Source organism: Rhinichthys klamathensis, unplaced genomic scaffold (genome assembly GCF_029890125.1).
Source record: "Rhinichthys klamathensis goyatoka isolate OS25496 unplaced genomic scaffold, OSU_Roscu_1.1 h1tg000170l_1, whole genome shotgun sequence".
In the NCBI taxonomy this organism is placed as follows: Eukaryota; Metazoa; Chordata; class Actinopteri; order Cypriniformes; family Leuciscidae; genus Rhinichthys; species Rhinichthys klamathensis.
In genome coordinates this window covers 468,214-484,156 of record NW_026606701.1, presented here as the reverse complement: position 1 = coordinate 484,156, position 15,943 = coordinate 468,214, and the positions used below count along the sequence as shown (strand labels likewise).

At 38.2% G+C, this 15,943-nt stretch overlaps 1 protein-coding gene across 1 annotated transcript; it reads right to left on the bottom strand.

Moving 5' to 3' along the window:
- Nucleotides 1–589: 589 nt before the first annotated feature.
- Nucleotides 590–15,655, bottom strand: LOC130091741 (uncharacterized). Its single transcript, XM_056259793.1, has 6 exons — nucleotides 15,499–15,655; nucleotides 14,579–15,010; nucleotides 9,437–9,606; nucleotides 7,876–8,218; nucleotides 1,938–7,707; nucleotides 590–1,112 (listed from the first exon to the last, which is right to left on the bottom strand). Exons 2-6 carry the CDS (start codon nucleotides 14,997–14,999, stop codon nucleotides 590–592), a joined length of 7,227 nt encoding a protein of 2,408 aa, XP_056115768.1. The 5' UTR covers nucleotides 15,000–15,010; nucleotides 15,499–15,655.
- Nucleotides 15,656–15,943: the final 288 nt, after the last annotated feature.

The window sequence follows — 15,943 nt, the reverse complement described above, 5'->3', positions numbered from 1 at the left end:
TGGTTTAAAATGACTTTTGAACAGATAGACAAGCTCCCCTGTGTCATTATGACTTGCTTTTTTGGGGGGGGGGAGTATGTAATGCAGAGGGTTGAGCATTCTCATCGGACTGTATATATGTATGGATGTGTGTATAAGTGTTTGTTTTCACTGTAACCTCTCTACATTCAATATATATAAAGGGGTTTATTAACTAAATGTGGAGTTATTTTAATCTGTTCTAAACGTCATGTTTTGAATGAGAAATTACTTAGACTAACTATTCTGGGGTCATCCTGGGGGTCTCCCGCTGTCATTGTGTGCAATTAATACCCTCTGGATTTTTTTTACTACTGCATATCATGACTCATAAAATCCACACAGTGTTTATGATCTTATACAATACACATTCTTATTTACATTTATACATTGTTTCAATTCAAAAAAACTTTTATGAAATACTAAAAGAAGTTTAGGTTACGCTCATAATTATATTACAGCATTTACAATACTTACTAAAAAGCAAATCCCCATCCTCAAAGCTGAGATTTTAAAAGCATCAGCTCAGATTTGTGCAACATTGTCTGTTAGACAAGTCAAAACTCTTTGTCTAAATTAAAAATTCCTTATACTTTGGAGTTGAGATATTCTTAGTTTTAAGGCCCCGTAAAACTGGGGCTTCAGCTCCTTCTGTGTGGCTGGAAGCGGCTGTGTTTCTTGTAGAGATAGTGCTGTAAGTTCGTTCTGTTTGTAACTGTGTCGCTCCTCCATAATCTTTAGGGGATTTGTCCTGCTGGTTACCCTCTTGTTGCATGGAGGAAAGGGATGCAATGTTGAACTTGTCCATTTCCGTTCTTCTTTGCTGCAGTAATCGTCTGCGTTCTTGCCTTTGAAGGACTTCGGAATTTTCTCTGAGATATTCTCTTGCATCCTCCTGTTCCAATGAAGGTGGGGATGTCTGTGGAACTGCTGGTAATTCATCTTGTGGTGGTTGTACATCCATAACCTGATGTCCTACAGATTGTATGTCTCTGGACAAGGAGCTTGAACTTGACTTCCTAAATACTGACTTTAGGCCAGTCTGTTCCACTGAACTGTCCATAGACTCTCTTGTCATAATGTTGTCCTTGAAACTAAAGCCAGACATCCGTGATTCAGATGCAGTCTTTATTATCAATGCAGACCCTTTTTTCATAGAGACAGGAGGTGACCCCTCAGATGATAAACCGGGCCATGTGATTTCTACGTCTGCATTCATTGTAGGTGTTAAATCCTTTTTCATTAATTTGGTTGAAGAAGTAGGTTCACTCTTTGTAAACGTAACGTACCTCTTTAACTTTGGGATTTTGTCAAGAGATATACCAATTTCTTGAAAGAAATTGTCATGATTTCTTCTTTGTTTAACATCATCATATGAAGTTCTGAATTTCTTTTTTTCTTGTACTTCCCCTATATTTATGGATTTTACAGTGTTTGAACTAAGAAATGATGACACAGCCGTGGAATGAGGTTCTGATTGTGTGAACTGAACATACTTCTTTACTTTTGGGATACTGGCAAAAGATTTGTCTTTTTCTCCAATGATATTATAATCCGTTGAAGATGGTTTAACGTATTTAGATGAAGTGCTTGATATCCTTGTTTCTTGAGTTACCCCAGATATTCCAGCTCTTTCAGTTAAGACAGCAGTTGATGGCCGAGCAGGATATTGACTTTCAGCAGGTATGAAGTGAATGTATCCCTTAACTCTTGGTATTCTGTCAAGATTATCAGAAGAAGTGCTATGTGTCATTGATTCTGCTTTGTTTCCATTAGTAGCTGGTTGTATATCATCTTCAGCTGATGTGCTGGATCCCTTTAATTCTGTTGCTGTCACCTTTATGGATTTAACAACATTTGAAGAATGAAGTTGTGACTGGGCTGAGGAATAAGGTTCATATTGTGTGAACTCAATGTACCTATTTACTTTTGGGATATTGTTAAGATGTTCACTTTTTTCACCAATGATATTGTCATCATTAGTAGATGGTTTAACATCATCTTCAGATGAAGTGCTTGGTCTCCTTGTTTCTTTGGTAACCACAGATACATCGACTCTTTCAGCTGAGAGAGCAGTTGTTGCCTGAGCAGGAGATTGAATTTCAGGATCTGTGAAACGAATGTATTGCTTAACTTTTGGAATTTTATCAAAAGGTGCTCCTATATGTCCACCAAAATGGTCTTCCTCAGCAGTTAGTGTGTCATCATCCACAGATGAAATGCTTAATCTCCTTGTTTCTGAAATGACCTCAGATATTCCATCTCTTTCAGCTGATAAAGCAGTTGTTGACTGCTCAGGGGATTGATTTATAAATTTAATATATCTCTTAACTCTTGGTACTCTGTCAAGACGTGCTTCTGTTTGCCCAAAGACATTGTCTTCCTTTACGTTCTCCTTAGGAGATGGTTGTGCATTATCTTCAACTAAGGTACTAGATCCTCTTGATTCTGTTTCTGTCACCTTCATGGACTTTATAGTGCTTGGAAGAGGAAATGGTGCAAGACCCTGAGAAGGTTCAAATTGTGTGAACTTAATGTATCTCTTTACTTTTGGGATTTTGTCAAAAGATGCACCTCTTTCTACAATGACATTATTATCATGGGATGACTTATCATCAACTTCAGATGAAGTGCTTGATCTTCTTGTTTCTTGAAAACCCCCAGATATTCTTTCAGATAAGAGAGCGGTTGTTGTCTGAACAAGGGGTTTACTTTCATGCTTTGTGAATCGAATATATCGCTTAACCTTTGGTATTTTGCCAAGAGATGCTCCAATATGTCCAAAGACATTGTCTTCCTTAGCGGTTAGTGTGACATCTTCCTCAGATGAAGTGATTGATCTCCTAGTATCTTGATCTACCCCTGATATTCCAACTCTTTCAGCTGAGACAGCAGATGTTGACCGAGCAAGGGATTGACTTTCTGGATGTGTGAATTGAATGCATCTCTTAACTTTTGGTACTCGATCAAGAGATACTCCTATTTGTGCAAAAACATTGTCTTCCTGAGCATCATCCTCAGATGAAGTGCTCTCTCTGGTGGCTGGTTGTCTCAATTCAGTTTCTGTCACCTTAATGGATTTTACTGTGCTTGAAGGAGGAAATGATGACAGATCTAAGGAATTCTGTCCAGCTTGTGTGAACTTAATGTACCTCTTTATTTTCGGGATTTCAGCAAGGTATTCACTTGTTTCTTCAATAATATAATCTTTGTTAGTAGATGGTTTAACATCATCTTCAGATGAAGTGCTGCTTCTCCTTGTTTTTTTAGCTACCGCTGACATGTTTGCTCTTTCAGCTGAGAGAGCAGTTGTTTGAGCAGGGAATTGACTTTCAGGATGTGTGAATTCAATGTATCTCTTAACTCTTGGAACTCTGTCAAGAGATGCTCCTATTTGCCCCAAGCCATTGTCTTCCTGAAAATCATCCTCAGATGAAGTGCTTTCTCTATATTCTGTTTCTGTCACCGTTGTGGATTTTACTGTGTTTGGAGGAAATGGTGACAGATCTGAGGAATAAGGTTCGGACTGTGTGAACTTAATGTACCTCTTTACTTTGGGGAAACAGGTGAATACCTTGCCGAAATCCCCAATGATATTATCTTCTTTAGTAGATGGTTTAACATCTTCCTCAGATGGAGTGCTCCATCTCCTTGTTTCTTTAGCTACCACAGATACGTTGACTCTTTCAGATAAAAGACCAGTTGTTGTCTGCACAGGAGATTGACTTTCAGGATGTGTGAATTGAATGTATCTCTTAACTCTTGGCACTCTATCAAGAGATGCTCCTGTTTGTCCAAAGACATTTTCTTCCTCAGCAGTTAGTTTGACATCATCCTCCGAAAAAGTGCTTGCTTCTGATTTGGTTTTCACCTCAGGTGTGACATGCAGTGTATCTGAAGTGGTATCTGAACAAGGATCAAACTGTTTAAATGTGATGTATCCTTTTACTTTTGAAACTCCATCAAAAGATGCACCTATTTTCCTGAATAAATTGTCTTCGTTGGTTGTCGGTTGAACATCATCTTTTGAGGATGAGCTATATCTCCCTGTTTCCATTATAGCATCTTTCTTGGTTAAAGAATGTGATGGCAGAGTTGGGGAATGAGGTTCAGACTGCTTGAATTGAATGTATCTTTTCACTTTTTTAATATTTTCAGGAGATTCCTCTATTTGCATTAAGTAACTCAGGTCTCCAGAGGATCTGTCAATTTTAGCTTCAGTTTTCAATTCTATCTTAGGTGTAACTTTTGTAGAGGAGGATGAAACTGATGACGGAGTTGGAGAACGTGGTTTGGACTGTGTAAATTGAACATACCGCTTAACTTTTGGTACTGCATTAAAACCTAATTGCCCCCCAAAAAATGTTTCTGTAGCATTAGATTTGTCAGATGTGCTTGAACTTGTCTCTGCTGCCACCACAGGATTCTTGGTTGAAACCGGTAAGGATGTTAGAGTTGAAGAGTAAGGTTTAGGCTGACTGAATTGAATGTATCTCTTAACATGTGGCACTGTATCGAGAGAAACGCCTATCTTTCTCAAGAAATTGTCTTCATTAGATGTAGGTTTGATATCATCTTCAGAAGACGTACTTTGCCTCCTTGATTCAGGTTTTGCCACTTGTTCAGTTGAGATAGTTTGTTTGTTCAAGGGCAGTGTTTTCGAGTAAGGTTCAGTGTGTGAGAATTGTATGTATCTTTTTACTTTTGGAAGTCCTTCATAAGATTCATCCACTTGTCCAACAATGTTTTTATCTCCAATGGTTTGTTTGACATCATCTTCAGATGAGAAACTGGATCTCCTGGACTCAGTTGTCGCTATAAAGTCAGGTGTGACTACCCCAGTGGTTGGTGGTGAAGATGGTAATTGGACTTGAAGATAGGAATCAGAGTGCGAGAACTGAAGGTATCGCTTCACTTTTGGTAAGTGATCAAGGGATAAACTCCTTCCGAATAGACTGTCTTCATTAGTGGTTTGTTCCTTAGTTAACTTTGTCTGCTTGTTAATAGAGACACCACTAGTTCTTCCAACATCCCAACCAGTTGGTGACCTCCTTTCATCCTTTTCATTTTCTTGTCTGTTGAACAGTCGTGCACTTAATGCTCTTAGTCTCATTAGACCTTTAGAATGTTTCTTCTCAAATACATCTGTGCTGCTAGAGGAGTTATCAAAGTCAATGTTGAGGCCTTTGTCTGTATTTTTATCTGGTGTGATGGATCCTCTGTTTATCTCAGGTGGTATTGTAATCTCTAATTTTCTTGGGTACTCCATAAATTTATCTTCATCTTCACTGGAAATTGATCTATCAGTATCATAGCCCCTATTCAGTCTGTTTATACTTGATCTATAAACAGGATGGACATGGTATAGTGGAAGGCTCTCATGACTCCCGTAGTATGATTGATCATATCGTTTTTTGTATTTAGTTTTTTTCCCTGATAAACCTTTCCTGCTTGAGGTAGGTGATGATGGCAGAGATGAAGAATGGTGTTCATGCTGCTTAAAATACATATATTTCTTCATGTTTTGACTTGAATCTTTTGGTGAGGTGCTGAGCTGCATAGATTGTACTGTTGCCTCAGTTGTGCTCTTAATATTAGTTGAAGGTCTGGATATTGACAGAGTTGGGGAAGAAGAGTCAAACTGTTTAAATGAAATGTATCTTTTTACTTTTGAAACTTCATCAGAAGATACACCCATTGTCCTGAAGAAATTGTCATCCTTAGTTGTCAGTTGAGCATCATCTTCTGAGGATGAACTACAACTTTTAGCTTCCATCATAGCATCTTTTTCGGTTAAGGAAGGTGATGATGGCAGAGTTGGGGAATGAGGTTCAGGCTGTTTGAAGTGAATGTATCTCTTCACTTTTTGAATTGTATCAGGAGACACCTTTATTTGACTTAAGCTTCTGTTATCTCCAGAGGATGCATCAATGTTCGCTTCAGATTTTACCTCCTTCTCCGATAATGATGGCAGAGTTGGGCGTCCAAAATGAGGTTTGGACTGTTTAAATTCAACATATCTCTTAACCTTTGGCACTGTAACTGGACCCACATCTAAAGATATTGCAAATTTGTCTGATTTGTTTACATACTCATAATTCCCCTGTGAATCATCAATAGGCATACCCTCATTGACACTGTCTCCGTGAGTAAAAGTCAAATGTATGTCCGAAGGCTCCAAAGTGATAGTCTCTTGTCTTATTAGAATGCCAGCACTAGGCATTCTTTCATTAAATGTGACATCCTCAAGAGTGCCAAATCTGTTTAAAGTGTCCAAGTTTGCACCGTTCTCTGTGTCTGATTCATCCATGATTTTTGATTCTTCTAACTCTTTGTTTACAATATAATTGTTTGGTCCACCTACACTTTCATCACTGTCACTTGAATTAGAGAGGCTTTCTATGTCAGAGAGCTCAAACTGCTTTTCATCATCAACAAGAACTTCTTTACCAAATGGTTTGTCAAGATCAAAAACCTCTGAATCAAATTCTATTTTGTCTGAAGGTGATTCTACTTTGCCTTGCCTCCATGTGTCATCGTCCTTCAATGGGTGTCCCACAGCAGAGCTGGAGAGGTCCCGGATACTTGATCTTTCAGAGCCTTCAGTGAAAGAAAAGCTCTCTCCACTGTCATTCCACAACTCTGGGTCCAAATCGTCAACATTCTGTTCTGTCAGCCTTGATGACAATTCTGAAAATGGCTCTTTAGTAAATCCTGGAATTCTGTTGTTTGTATTTTTGTTTGCAGGTATAGTGACAGGAGGAGGGTCAACACTTGATTCCATTAATTCTCTTGAAAAGTTATCTTCCTGACTTGAGTGAGATGATGCTGAAGAACTGCCCCTTCTTTTTAACTTGATGATATCATTTGCTTCTGGAATTGGCTCAAATTCCATGGATTTTGTCATGTCTTCGGTTGCGATGGGTAGCAGTTTCTTACCATTTATGACTAAAGCATTTACTTCGCCTTCCTGAAGTGAGCTGCTACTACTACTCTCTGCTCTTCCTCTATGATTCTCCACATCAAAGGCCTGCTGTTTTCCACCAGTTATTGATGATTTATTTTTTTCAATTTCCTCATAAAGAGTAACCGCTTCTGTGTTGCTCTCAGAGGAGCCGTCTGCTTGGTCATCCTCTACAGTGACATAGTAAGGCACTCGATCTTCAACTGTGATTCCACCAAATGTAACTCTTGAACCCACTCTCACTTCTTGTTCTTGGTCTTCTACATCAGAGTACCCCTCATTCACATATGGCTGGGGTTCAGTTGAGGAGATTGTTGGTGGCGGTGAAGATTGTCTCTTGGATCGTATTCTCCTCCATAACTTGTCTAACAGTGGTCTCAAAACAACACCAAGGATAAAGGCTAAAATGAATGTAATAATGACGGACAGGCAGACAGCAAGAACAAATTCTGACTGGGTTCTTGTCCCTTGCCGTATAACTGGATCATTTCTTGGAAAGTTAAAATTGTCTTGCTCATCCAAGATAATTGCTGCTTCCCTACGTGGTCTTGAGCCACTTTGTTTTTTGTAGACCTGTAGATCAAATACTGATATGTGCTCCCCTCGGACACCTGAAATACATATATAAAGTCCTGCATGCTGCTCTGTGATGTCCTTAATTAGTAGTTCTGGTTGGTTATTTGTGACTTGGCCCTGTGGAGTCCACCAATGAACCTGCATGATATCTAGAATAAAAAGTGAATTTATCACTAAAGGTAGATTAACATTTACATCGTTTACATGCAGGTTTTAGGAGTTACTTAAATAACTGTAAAAAAATATATATTTAAAAATTATGAATTAAAATGGTAAATTGGACTGTGGTTTTATAATTTAAAATACAGAAGTAGCACCTTTACTGTCATTGCTGCAAGGAATTGATATCTTCATCCCCTCGTAGACAATCATGTTATGATGGTGACCAGATGTGCTGTATTCATGTGTTGGACAAGTGAGCTCTGAGTCCTTCAGGTGAAGCAGATCTTTTCCAGAATGATGTGGTGGAGAGGCACACACCACTTGCCAGGAAACATTACCCATTTCATGATCAAAGCTTAACCATCTTTTCAAGGTCTGCAAGTTGCAGTCACACTTCCATCTGTTGAAGGAGACATCGACCAAGGCATTCAGGTACCACAGGGACTGGTAGGCAGGGACAGGAATGGTGACCAGCAGATTATAGCTCAGATCAAGGACCTGGATGGAATTAGTGAGTCAATGAACATGTTTCCCAAGTTTTAATGCACACTGGGCTAAATATGTTGATCGACTTTTTAATTACAGTCTGTCAAAAGAGTGGAGCTGGTGGAGCATACTCCCAAACATGTAAAATCACTCTTATGCTGAGTTTTCGCTAGGATAAAAAAACAAAAAACTAAACCATCTGACCAGTATTAACCCTCTGGGGTACTTCATTTTAGACTCACACTCAGGACCTTCGGGTCCAAAATGACCCGGAGGGCGGCATTAAGATACATTTTATTTGAGTAAAATCTATGAAATATATTTTTGTTCAATAATATTTTTTCTTTTCTTTTTTGGTGTTTTTAGATAATTTTATGATTTATAATTAATATTTATGCAATAATTAAGACCCATTTTTTCCCATTGAATGTAATAGAAAATGTATATATATATATTATTAAAAAAAAAAAATGTATTAAAGCTGTATTTCATTTTAGAGTCAAGTCTAGGCCTCATGAAAGCAATTTTTGAAATGAGATCGGAGCCATCTGGTGGACACACTGAGCATTTTTATCACGCAATAGCACATTTTTACCACTAGTGGATTTACAGCTCTCTGTAGAAACCAATGGTAGAAACACTTTAGTGATTTTTTCACATATTGTTTAATTTTTTTCAGGTTGTTGATTTGAATATATAAAAAAAATTGTAATTTATATTTTTGTAATTTTTTTAAATTTAAAAAAAATATTTTTTTTTTGGTTGGTTTAAATGATAATTTGAAGTGGCAGTTTTACTTTATAATACAGTCAAACCTGAACATTGCATTATAAAGAGAACAAATGGAAAAAAAATTGTCACCCATTGTTTTAAAAGATTCACCCCTTCACTGTTGTGTTCTTTTTTTCTGCATCCTGGCTGTTTTGTAGATTGTATGCACAAAAAAACTCTGTATTTTCAAATTTTTGCCAATTTCCCATTCATTTCCTATGGGGGTCATTTTTGACCCGAAGGTCCTGAGTGTGACTTTTTTTTTTACGACCACTTAGACTTTTCAAATCCTGTCCCCAATTATTTTGGGTGTTCATATACCAAGTACCAAAAAAGTCACCAAGTTTCGGACCATTCCGATGAAGCTACAATTTTTTACATTTTTAAAAAAAAACACTTCCCAGAGTACCCCAGAGGGTTAAAATATTACACAAATAAGCTAAATATTGGAGATGTTACCTGCAGCTGTTTTAGGTCTATAAAAGCATTTGGGTGAATGCTTGTGATGCTGTTATGCTGGAGATGTAGCTCTTTCAGATAACTGCAGTTGTCCAGGTCAGTAAGACCTATCTTAGATATCTGGTTATAAGACAGCTGAAGAATCTGCAGGGACTTCATGCAGCCCAGCCCTGGAGGAGAAATGGTTTAGAGCAAAAGGCAATGATTAACAACCATGCACTGATAAACTTTTTAGTTAAATATAAATGTGTTCTTTGAGGTACAGAGTTTTATTAGATTGCAAAGTCAGACATTTTTCAGTTGTTTTGAGTTATACAAGCCAAATATTGTTGTAATAGTTGTAAAAAAATGTTTCAGCTGGCCATGACCCCACAAACATAAGCATATGTTTGTGCCAATATCTGTCCATAACAACACCTAACATAGTACTGCACACCCAGAGGTGTAGTGGTAAAAAAAGAGGTGGGTAAACTATAAATTCTGGTGGACCACGACGTGGTCACCCGGTAAGGTGGGCCACTGCCTACCGGTGTATGTGTATCTCCTGATGACATTGCTATATAGGGAGGGCTCGACATTAAGCCTTTTCATACGCTTAATCTGTCATTCACTTGTCCGAGTAAAAAAGTTTCTCGTCCGGATTTTTTATTATTATTTTTTTTAATTCTGAAACAATATTCTCATCAGTGTTCAATCACCTTTGATATTTAAATCGGCATATTATAATATCTGCACCTTTAAAGGGCATCCCCTCCCCCAATCTTATTAAATGTATGCTTCATCTTTCATTTTAAATTCCTAAATTTGATCAATAAATTCAATTATTTCGAATAATAAGACACTATAGGGCTGATCAAATTAAATCATTTACACTGAAAAATTCCAATTGCATAAAATAATGTTATGAAATTGATTTAAATTTACAAATAAGAAACGTTGGACAGAATGATCTACTTTTAAACATAACACGAAACCGCCAGTAGGTGGCGGCAGGCGACCGTCTTAATGAGTGAGTCATTGATTCATTCATTCAAACGATTTGTTCAAACGGCTGATTCATTCAAGAATGAGACTGATGTTTATGAATGGGTCATTGAATCTTTGACTCAATCGATTCCTTCAAAATGCTGAATCATTCAGTAGGCCTAATGAAAACAGGTCGAGTGTTCCTGTGAGATGCGCCGTGGTTCTGCTGTGATTTTTGTTTGGAACTATTTTCGCTGCTGAAACAGAACAAAAACAGCCAATATTGCATCTAAAATGTAAGTGACTTAATTTTAACTGTTTATTGAACTGGTGTAGGAAATCAATGTCACATTTTCAATCGTGATGGTGTTCAGGAAAAATAATTGAGGTTGCTTAACATATGTAAAAAATATAAAAACTCCACATTTAGATTTTTTATAGGCAGTAATGTTGTTAACTGAGTGTGTGTGTGTGCGCTCATTTGTGTAGATTTCTCCCCGAGAGGCTGCGCGAGCGTCAACAGCGCAACCTCACCGTCAGTAAAAGTCAACAACACTGACAGTAACGTTAATGCAGCGCAATATGAAAGACTTCGTCTTAGGTTTAACAACCTATGAAACTAGTAATGAACAATATGAAACTAAAACGACATAAGCTTAATTTATAGCTATTTAGAGGAGGATAAACGCAATTTAGAGGTGGATAAACGCACTTTGGAGGTGGGTAAACGCTATTTCCGAATATTGGGAGGTGCGTAAACGGCGTTTACGTGCGTTTAGCCTCCACTACATCCCTGTGCACACCACGTGAGCACTATATGAATAACCACTTGTTCTAGTTGAGGCTCTTGCAGCAACACTTCTTCAGGACGTCACCATCAAGTTGTTGGTAATAGTATGCAAATTATTAGTTAATAGTATTTGCATCTTTGTGGCTAATTTTGTTGTCTTAATATTTATACCTAAAGCTCTTTAAATTATTTAGATGTACAGTATGTGAAACAAGTACATCCCAAATATTCTGAAACATGTCAAGAATTGAGTTACAAGGGTTCAGGTATGTCTGTCAGAGAAGAGAAATGGAGAATTATCTTGTCTATTTTAAGAACCGTATTTGACTGCTGAGCTGAAGCGAGGGTCTGTTGAACAAGTTTATCAGAGAGAAACAGGGCTGTGCCCTGAATCACAAAGAGGTGAAAAACATTGAGACACCACCATCTAATTCACAGTGCTGCTGCTTACAGGCTTCCCAGATTGGCATCTGCTAAGGCAACCATTTAAAACCTGATTCTTGGTCTTTGTTACCAAGTCCATTTAGATTTCAAACAAACGAGAAGTTTCAAAGCAGACACAGAAGCATTAAAACCTTGCTGAAATTGCTGTAGTGGCTATCAACACTGACAATCACATCCTGGAACAGCATTTCAGAAATTAAATGAAAAAAAAAATATTAACCTATTCCCTTAGAATAGCACTGGATACAAAATTTATGACAAACCTCAAGCGACCATATTCAAAACGAGTTTGAATTGGCTTTCTGGTCCCTAATTTAATATAAACGTTATCTAAGATCCCCAGTTAAATGTCCTATGCTTTAGACATTTTAACAAAATCTATTGATTAAATATACTACAGCAGGAAAGCTATAGCAAATTATAGTTGTGTTCCAAATTATATACTATACATTATTTACGCTACCGCCTAGTTTATACATTTTACATGATTATTTTGCCATCCAGCACGGGCCTGATAGCCCCTACGTAAGGAAAGCTGCGACAGTTGAGTGCATGAAGTGTTCAACCTTGGCCCTGTCCCAAATGGCACCCTAAACACTCATAGTATTCCTACGAGTCCACGCTTTCTTGACATAATGCCACTTTGACTGTCGGGAAGAAGTCTGCTAGGGGGGCATTTGCGAGCACCCTTCTGAAACCTAAAATGACAAATCGGACACTCAACGATCTCATGGACTTAACAGACACGCAGCCATTGTAAGTCCACAAGACTGTAACGGTGCGTTCACACCGCCGACGAGAACGGCAAAATTCGCTCTCCCCGCCTGCCTACGATGCCGTAGAAAGATTCGTGGATGCTTGACGTAGATCAAATGCTTGTTCTTTTTTAAAACTTTTTTTAAAGGGGCCGCAAAGCAAACAAGCATTTTGATCGTTATTTGTGCAGACTGACAAAGTATAAGTTAACCTCATGGAATATTTTAAATGTGAAAGTAAGAAATTGATCGATGGAAAGAACTTAATTATAGTGACATGTTTGCTAACGAAATAAACCAATTTGTGTAATGTGGCTTTTGTGTTCATGGTTAAGTGCTAATCTAATTTGCATTCCCGCTGAAAAACAAGTGTTCTTGCGCGAAAATGTAGTCTATAAATAGTGTTGCGTGCCTTCTTATCAAATTCACATGATCAACCTCTCCTCTATTTTGCTTGGGAACTATGTGGTCGGAACCAAAGTTTACTTGACTGCGTTCTCTGGAATCCTCTCAAGCGGAGGACTTCTAAATTCTGATTGGTTTCCGCCAAACCGTGTCATAGCTCATTACCATAAAGTTGACCTGACTTCAACTCTCCTAGCTGCTCTCACCCAAGGGGGTAATCCATCTGCCGGAAACTGAAGCCTCCCGGGGGCCGCCATTGTAGCAGACTATCACCTGCTGTTAGCATTCCATTGACTCCCATTCACTTTGGCGTCATTTTAACAGCGAATAACTTTGTCCAAAACTGCGTCCAAAGACTCCATTTATCCATTATTTGTTTCTAAAGAAACACGACAATGTATAAAAGGCTCCATTACCTTGTATCTTACGTTATGGCCCCGTAGAAGCAGTTTTTGTAAAAATAGGCTAACGATTACGTCATAAGGAATCGACTCTCTGTCGCACAGTAGAGAAATTACCGTATAGACAGGAGGAGAAGCTCTCAGGCAATCGGGGGGACGAGGAGGCATAAAGTGCGATAAAGTCATGGGAGAAGCCCATAGAGAGTCATAAAGTTGATCCTACTGCTAGCTCATGGACAGCTAATACTCTCTCCGTCTCTGTGAGATTCGGAAGGGAATTATTCAGATTTCACTCGGCACAGCTACTAGAAGATATACAGGTTGCTCACGTTACAGGTTGCTCAGTTTGAGCCTGCGCAGTACGCCTGGCTATCAGCTTTTAACGGGCTTCAATATTCTCAGTTGAAATCAATTGGGTCGCTGTGTCCATTTATTTTACTGTCTATACTCTCACCGTCCAAGACGCGCCGCCCTCACCGGAGCTCGCCGCCGGCTCATTGAAAATGAATGACTTCCGGCCACTTTGACGCTCCCGCCGGTGGCGGTGTGAACGCACAGTAAGTGCATATGAAGTGTGCCATTTGGGACAGGGCCATACTTTATTTTTCGGTTAATTACATTATACATGTATTTGAAGTACACTTTTCTTTGTGAATACACTACTCATGCTATGCCATTTTGAAGTGTACATAGTGTAAGTACCCAAAGGCTTTAAGACACCTTTGGACAGACTAGAACCCCATGTTAGAGTTAATGTGAAGGTTGGTCAAAAGGTTGGCCCTAATAAAATTCACTCTCTGGAATGTTTAGACCATTATTACTCTTTTACAGCCCGTTATGAGGCACTGGAATGCCAGCGCCCAACCCTTGTGACTAGATGATAGGTGATTTCTTTTCACTTCATCCCGAGGGTGGACTGGTTTAAATGGAATCTAACAGGTCAGAAGAATGTGTAATCGCAACAGATCAAAGTTCCACTGATGATGCAGTCATTTACACCTGGGGGAGAGTGTGTGGGCTTTATGAATGTCACAGATTAAATAGTACAGAGATCCAATTGTTTAAGAATTAGTTTCAATGTTTGTAGTAGTTCTAATTATTTAATAATTAAAACTGAATAAATGAATGATTCCTTAACAGCAAGGATTTAAATGGTATGATTCATTTTAGAATTTGTTTTATTGTTTCCATCCACCCATCACATGAATTAACACTAAGGATGGGAATGTCATCATTATAGTAATGTGACCAATTAAGTTGCCTTGATTTCCTTTATAATTTAAATATGCTTTTCAGGACAACAAAGAGCAGAGATGTATTTTACAGTATACATTACTAATGCTGTGTGTATCATATTCATACTCCTGCTGCATGCACGTACCCTTTGGTAGATGTTTTAGATGGTTTCTTTCTGCAGACAGCAACTGAAGGTCAGATGCCCAGGATGTGCATTCCTGTTCTCCACTTGACAGGGTCCTAGTGCCTGACCAGTCTTTCTTCAAAATCAAAGACAGGCTCTCCAGAGCATTACTTCCCACCCAAAGGTGCAGAAGTCCCATCAATTTCACTTGACCAAAGCTGAGAGGAGCCAGAGAACGCAGGGCATTATTGGATAGGTTCAAGGAAACCGCAGTTGCTGGGATGCGTGTGGGAGTCGTAGTCAGGCCTAAAGAAGAGCAGTTCACAAGAGGACCTTGCTGGCACAGGCAGGCAACAGGACAGGCAGAGGTGGGGAAGGAGTGTGTCCCCCAGAGGTGGAGAAGCAGCACTGCCACACCAAGCACTGACCTGTATGCTGACATTATAGTCAGCCCTGAAAAATATAAACACAACAAATGAAGGATCTAAAATAATGACAGGAAATGGCATACTCACATTTGTATGGTACAATATAGAGAGACAAACAACAACAAAAAGATATAGGATGAAAGCTGAAAAAAAGATCCCTCATGAAATCCATTGCTGCACCACAGAATCGATAAAATAAATGATATGTACACACACACGTATAAATATATATATATACACACACACAGTTCAAGTCTAAATTATTAAACACCAATTGTTTACTTGCCTAAGCTTAAGGTAAAATTCAAGTAAAACTTTTACACAAATCATAGATACACTGTATGAAATATATATATATATATATATATATATATACACACACAGTTCAAGCCTAAATTATTAAACACCAATCGTTTACTTGCCTAAGCTTAAGGTAAAATTAAAGTAAAACTTTTACACAAATCATAGATACACTGTATGAAAAATTGTGTAGTAGGTTTGTTTAAAACTAACCTTTTTAGGGTATCGATGCTCCACTTGGCTCGGACAATCTGACTGTAGCCGGATAATTACCAACAAAACACTGAGACTTGACTGAGAAATTCTTTGACTTTAACTCCAACTTCCCTGAGATCAAAGTCTGAATAGCATTATGGCACCAGAAACACACAGAACAATCGTTCTGCAATCACTCACTTGCCTGAGTTAATATCTTACTCAGGTTCGTTTCCTCCCAAGCATTTTAAGGACATTCAAAAAATCAAACAAATAAAATATAACAAAAGCTATAAAAAGATTTCCTATTTAATAAATAAGAATAAACAGGTGTTTTACATAAATATGTATATGGATTGATATTTTAGTGAATTTATTTTCCACCAGATCATTAACCAAAATTAATAATTGAAAAGTAAATTAATCCCTTAACTCAGTCGCTGTATGATATAACCATACTTAA

What these genes read in the sequence shown, in the direction of transcription:
- LOC130091741 (XM_056259793.1), bottom strand. Translation starts at nt 14,999, where the DNA reads ATGTCAGCATACAGGTCAGTGCTTGGTGTGGCAGTGCTGCTTCTCCAC. An exon ending in TCTAAAACATCTACCAAAGG is followed by an intron (nt 9,607 to 14,578) that starts GTACGTGCATGC and finishes TTTCTCCTCCAG; the next exon opens with GGCTGGGCTGCATGAAGTCC. An exon ending in AATATCCCAAAAGTAAATAG is followed by an intron (nt 1,113 to 1,937) that starts GTACATTGAGTT and finishes GTCTGGCTTTAG; the next exon opens with TTTCAAGGACAACATTATGA.